At 38.8% G+C, this 6,785-nt stretch overlaps 1 protein-coding gene across 1 annotated transcript; it reads left to right on the top strand.

Annotated features, from left to right (window-relative positions):
- The first annotated feature begins 2,936 nt into the window (after positions 1–2,936).
- On the top strand, positions 2,937–4,013 carry LOC129244904 (attacin-B-like). Its single transcript, XM_054882809.1, has 2 exons — positions 2,937–3,357; positions 3,428–4,013. Exons 1-2 carry the CDS (start codon positions 3,038–3,040, stop codon positions 3,825–3,827), a joined length of 720 nt encoding a protein of 239 aa, XP_054738784.1. The 5' UTR covers positions 2,937–3,037; the 3' UTR covers positions 3,828–4,013.
- The last annotated feature ends 2,772 nt before the right edge of the window (positions 4,014–6,785 follow it).

Genomic DNA, 6,785 nt, shown 5'->3' with positions numbered 1-6,785 from the left:
AATAGTCAAAAAATGCAGATTTTGGTCATTTTCAAAATTTTTTTTTGTGCAAGGTAAATTTATTTTTTAATTTTCCACAACGGCATCGCAAAGTACTACTCTTTAGCTTTAAGGTCCGTTTTAAAAAATATTTTTACGATTAATATAAAAAAAGTTATTCTATTTTGAATTGGAGACTTTTAGATATGCAAATTCAACCTTTCTAACTCTCTAACGCCCCTGTAAAGGGGAACATTTTCAAGGTCCTATTCGTTTTCAGCACAAAAAAACCTTCAAGAAACACCCATAGCCGTTTTAGAAACTGTACCTCGCAGGACTGTGTAATTAGCAATCTCATGGAAAAAACTTCCAAAGCAAAAAAAAAAAAATGTAGTGCCCCAAGTGATATGATCTTGAAGGGCAATTCTTATTGTCCTGGTATGGCATAACAATTGCAAACTGTTCTGTAAAATTCTAATCATTTCAACATTGGATTTTTGGATCTTTTATGCGTTGTGCGTCCATATAATAAAAGAGAAGAAATATCTTGCGTTTTCATTGATTCTAAAATTCCTAACTGGAACTATAGTTTGTTCAAATATTCTGAGACCTCTTCAAGATACCTCTCAATATCCTTACTTGGAACTTGACTTATCATTTTATGCTATCAGTGCACATATAGGCCGAGCTCTTAGAGAACCTCAATGTTCACTTATGGCAGCTGTCAAAAAAGAAAGTGCAGGGCCGACGAAAATAAAAATTGTGAAGAACTCAAATATGCGTTTTTTATGAGGTGTTCAGGAAATGAGTCTTTCAATTTCTAACACACTCATCAGCTTGTTTAAAATTTGTCTTTCGCAATGAGCTACAAGTGCTTAACACAGTTTTGAAAAGCAAAAATTTGCAGTGAAATGAGAATTTTTGGTTCTTTTAGTGCACGGTTGGGCCAATTTTTGATGACTCATTTCAATACGTACATTATTCCGGAAATAAAGCCATGCGTTTTGGCATGGAGTTCGTCTAAAGTACATAGTTGGCATGTTAGAGTGGGATGTAGGTCCGAGAAAATAAACGAGGGGTGTCAAGTCGCTTGGCCGCAGCGGCGGTGACATGATCCAATAGTCGAATTTCTCCTTCACAACTTCGAGTGTTGCTCCGCTTATATGAAATTTAACGGTTTCTTGTTGGGACCACAGCTCGAATATATCGAGGAGCACCACTGATAATGACAGAGTCTTCTTCCTTCTTAGAAAGAAATAAGGTCCGCCGATGCACCAATGCCATAAACTGTCCTAAACAGTCAATTTTTAGGATTCATTGATGCTTGGTCGACCCCTTGAGGATTGCGTGCATTCCAATAATGGCAATTTTGCTTGGTGCCATAGCCAAAGTAAAAGTAAAAATGGGCTTTGTTCGAGATTGAGTTTTTTCCAAAATCCAGATCTGCGTATGTATTTACAACTGAGCCGGTATTTTGATAGTATTTTTTAATAATTTGTACGTCAAGCATAAAATGATGCTCAATGAAACGGAAAATCGTACTGAATATTTTGAGAGCCAAATGTCATTGGTAACTTTGACAGCCGCTGAAACATAACAATTGGAAAACCTATCACTGCTATCTGGTCCCCCGAAATATATATGAGATTCAGCGAATTACCGATTAACATTTTCGTTCCATATATTAATTTTTTCTTGCGCACGCTGAGTTTGTTTAAAATTCATTGCTTTACTAATTTTCAACGAAATAGTGCAGTGCTGCCAAATTCGTATGCAATACGCGATTTTGCTTCATCCGTTAATCACTAGGTGGTTGGCGAATCGAATGTAGCTAATGTGGGACTTTATCTAGACATTGAGGAATTGGTCCTAAGTATATTAAGTTATATAAGTGAGGCAATACGGCATTAACTACAAAGTACTGAAATTTTATAACAAATGTTTTTTACCATGTTTTCATCTAATATACGAGGTGTTAGCTACACTAATTGACGCTGCTATAGAAGTGGAGTGGCAACGAAATTCCTTGCCAAGCTGAAAAAGAAAGAGCTGCGATACCTCGTTTGTTTTTTCACGGCCCATATTCCATAAGGCCAATATATGGCTCCTAAAAGTATCATCGACAACTCGTTGCATGTCTTTTTCCTTGGAAGGAGGTTGACAATACAGAGTACTTTGTGTGATTATGCCCGCCATTCGTTATACGAAGGAGGCGCATTTTTGAGTCAGATTTTAAAAATAGATCAGCTATATTTTCTATCGCCCAATGGAGCTATTCTGAGCTCAGATCCGTATTGAGCATGCCAAGAACCCTCTCTAAAATGCAGTTTGGTTCCTGATTTAAAATTTGTGTCTTAATTATTTGGTTATTTTTCGAAAATTGTTCAGCTGGAGAATTTGTACTGGCAAAAGTCGGCCTACAAAACTATTATCAAAAATTAAGAGGAGCGCAAGCACAATCAATTTTGTAGGACTCTGTTTTTGGTAGCTTACCTTTGCAACTATCAAATCATAATTCATATCTGCAAAAAAATTAAAACTTTAAAATTTTTCAACTTATCAAAATGTAATCTCATGAATATATAGCTTAAGGTTTTTGAACTTGAAAACCGACAAAATGTATAATATAAAAAATATAAAAAAAATAATTAAAATCAAAATTTTACTATCTATTCATACATATGCATGTACTTATGCTTGTGTGCGTACGCTTGCTAACCACGCCGGGGATTCCTCGCTTGAAACTGATAAGAAATTCGCACAACTCAAGCCAAGACAAATTTTTTCCGGGAAGCCATAATGCACTGCACTGCACAAATGGACAAGAAAAGATCATCAACAAATAGCACCAGGTAAGAATCCCCGTGTAGGGGGAAACACAAACTCAGTGATATTTTACACCGAAACTCTTCCTAAGCTGAATTTTGGAATCGTATAAAAGCAAGTTTGAGCGCCAAGCGAAGCATCAGTCAACGACGACACACCTCCAGTGAGCAAACATTCAGCTTTCACAGCGATTATCTACTTAATCTGAGCAACAATTTCAACCAGAGCAACAATGAAGCTATTCATCTTCGCTATAGTCGCTGCAATTGCAATCAGTAGCATCGTAGAGGCATATCCACAGCAGGCGCACTACCAAAACCTAGTGTATTATCCACCACCAACACGACCACCACGTCCCATTTTAGTGCGTGTGGCACGTGATGTTGGTGTTGGTGGCTCATTGGCCAGTAATCCTCGTGGTGGTGCAGATGCACGTCTGGAAGTGGGCAAAGCTATTGGTGACCCTAATCACAATCTAATTGGAAGCGCCTTTGCTGCGGGAAACACTGATCGCGGTCCAGTCACCACTGGTGGCACGTTGGCCTACAATAAGTGAGTATACAGTGTGGAAAAAATGTGGTTTCAAATAAGTGATTTACTTTATTTACTTTGTTCATTGCAGCAACGGTTTGGGCGCCGCCATCTCCAAGACTCACACCCCTGGAGTACGTGACACCTTCACACAAAGCGTGAGCGCTAATCTATACAATAACGGTGTACACAGCTTGGATGCGAATGCCTTTAAGTCACAGAATACACTGGCCAATGGTTTCAAATTCGACCGCAATGGTGGCGGCTTGGAATACTCCCACATCAATGGCCATGGCGCCAGTTTGACTAAGAGCACCATTCCCAATTTTGGCAGCCAATTGGAATTGGGCGGCAAAGCAAATTTGTGGTCCTCATCGGATCGCAATACTCGTGTGGATTTAACTGGAAGTGCTTCAAAATGGACCAGTGGCCCTCTGAGTGGACAGCGAGACTACTTCGGTGGGGTGGGTCTCACTCATATGTTTGGTTGAAAGAGTAGATGAAGCGCATTGAGTGGTGAAATGTTCCTGGTGTACTTAAAATATGAAAATATGAAGAGTTGTATTGTTAGAATTTCGTAATATTATAAAAACAAAAAGGAAAAAAATTATATATTTATTGGTTCAAAAAGATAATACGCTTAAAATATTCATAATAAATTATTATTTTGAAATCGACTTTATTTTTTCTTACTTCCGAGGCATTCAATGGTATTTTGTTGAAAGTTGGTGAACTGGATTGGTAAACTATCAGGAGGGGTCCAGTTTCTGAGGGCGCGAGTGACCCTGGCTTGACTTATGACTTAAGTTATCCTTATATTTAGTTCTATTCAGAATTTCAAATAAATTTTATTTATAAAATGCTATTAACTTCAATTAAAATCATTGTTTGATCTACGAGCATACATATATTTTGAGGCTAAAACACGCAACCTAAACTCTTTTCTATCTTTCTCTTCTAAGACCTTCCAAGCATTATTTAAAATTATATTTTTATTCTGAAGAAAAAAATTCCTAAACACTTATTATACTGTGTTTATTGCATTTATTTGTTTTCTTCTAGCTGGTTTTGTAGAAGTTTGCTACAAAGAATGCATAAAAAAGAAGCTGCAGTACTGGGATCCTTTTCTCTAATAAAGCTTGCGTCAGAAATTTCCCCACAAAAGGCCCATTGTTGTGCCGAGCACAGATTTCCTCAGTGCTATACCTAAATATCCTTTCCTCCTAAATATCCTTCTACCTTTCTACGAGTCTAACCAGCCGGCCAGTAGAGTTTCGTTCAAACTGTTCATACCTTCCAAGACGTGATTCCTCTGAAATCTAAAGTTGATGCATTCTTCTTCTATATTCTAACAACTCCTGCAGAAATCATGAGTGGTTTCATGTGACCAAAGGTTGAGTGCTCTCGCGAAACCCGTACATATATTCGTTTTTGAGAGCCTCAGTAACTTTCGTGCTTTTCCTGATTAGTCCAGAGCCCAGATTAGTGCACATATGACTAGCTCCTCAATATATGAAAATATCATGATGTCTTCAAAGTATGCGTGGGATAAGATCTCGGCCGCAATTAGCCAAATAATTTATGCATTAAAGCTCGCAGACATATCCGAGGTCAGCGGCAGATAAACAGACGATACTTGACAAAGAAACGAACTCTTAAGTCGACGTGTGACAAGTATGTAAAGTCCTACACTGACGGGGTACAGGCTTTCGATGCTTCCTCCTCGTAAAAAAAAAAAAAAAAAAAAAAAATATATATATGAAAATATAAGGGAGATTAGCGGTGCTTCTAAGATTGAACTCGATTGCCCAAGTCCTGCCTTATACCCTTTCCAATTTCTCTTATCAAGAAATAGAGATTAACGCTGTGTTGTGGAAGAGATTGCAAGGATCCTCGATATTATTGAACCCATTTCAAGTTAGTCGTTACCCATTTAGAGACCTTCATCACTGCTTAAATTTCCACATGGAGTTTTGAAAGAGTGATTTCCATTTACAGGCTACTTTCAGTGAGGCACTCTGAAGGAAAGTGCCAGATTCTGAAATAATGTCTGAAATAATTCCAGAGAGTTTAACAGCTCTATGAAGCTTTTGAGATAGGATAAGGGATGTTCGAAGCACAGTGCAGGCAGTAAAGTTAAAAAATAAGCTTTTACTATTTTTTAATGACCTAAGGCTTCACAAAGCTCGGTTAAAACAATTACAATTAAAACCTTAAAATTCAATGCAGAACCACCGACTGTGCGTAAGACATTCACAAATACAATCGCCAGAGCATATTTTTCTTGCTACATGTCGCTTATCATACCCGTTCTATTGGAGGGCGAAGAAACTGGTACGATGACTTCATCCGACCAGGCTTTGGAGGGAGTGTGAAGGATTCTGCGGCATTTTAGACGCTCTGTCTCTGAGAGTATTCGATGTTGTATTTATTGGGGGTGGTAGGGGAAGGATGAATTTTCTATGGGTAGGAAATAGTAAAAAAAGTGGTGCATGACACAAAAAATGTTTTTAAATTTTTTGTCTTACTGTTTGTTCGCGTTAATGTGCGAAATGACCGAACTGATTTTGTCGAGATTTTCACAGGGACGTATATAACTTGACGGGGCATGTTATAGGATATTTCTATTGCTCTCTAGAGGAAATTATATATATATATATTGGAGGTTGAATTAGTTTTAAAGGTTTTTTTCGAAGATTTGGGCCTTTATTGTGAAAAAACGGTACAAAATATTTTATTCGAAGTATTGGCCATCGCTAGCTACAACTTTCGCCCATCTTTCGGGCAATTTCCGGATGCCGTTTCTCCAAAATTCTGGCCGCAGCTTGGCTATCCATGACTCAACCCATATTTTGGTAGCCTCGTACGAGGAGAACCGCTGGTCCGCCAAATCGAGACTCATATGCCGGAACAAATGATAATCGGAGGGAGCTATGTCTGGACTATACGGCGGGTGGGGTAACACTTCCCAGCCAAGAGTTCCAAGGTATTTTTTGACAGGTTGAGCAACATGCGGCCGAGCGTTGTCATGTTGCAAAATAACCTTGTCGTGCCTTTTTACCGTTTCCGGCCGTTTTTCTTTCAATGCCCGGCTTAAACGCATCAATTGCAGTCGGTAACGATCCCCCGTGATTGTTTCGCCCGGTTGGAGCAGCTCAAAATATACGACGCCGACCTGATCCCACCAAATGCAGAGCATGATTTTCTTGCCGTGAATATTCTGCTTGGCCGTCGACGATATGCGTGGCCAGATACTGATAAACAAAGCCTAGGGATGAGGCTTTGTCATGAATATATATTCAGTATTGCCAACGCGATAAAGTGATAAATAGCGCCATCTGTGTGTCACCTTTAAAACTAATTCAACCTCCTATATATAATTGGCGCGTACACCCTGTTTGGGTGTTTGGCCGAGCTCCTCCACTTATGTGTGCCGTGCGTCTTGATGT

Source organism: Anastrepha obliqua, chromosome 4 (genome assembly GCF_027943255.1).
Source record: "Anastrepha obliqua isolate idAnaObli1 chromosome 4, idAnaObli1_1.0, whole genome shotgun sequence".
Classification (NCBI taxonomy): domain Eukaryota; kingdom Metazoa; phylum Arthropoda; class Insecta; order Diptera; family Tephritidae; genus Anastrepha; species Anastrepha obliqua.
The sequence above is the reverse complement of the archived record's forward strand: the minus strand, read 5'-3'. Positions and strand labels throughout refer to the sequence as shown.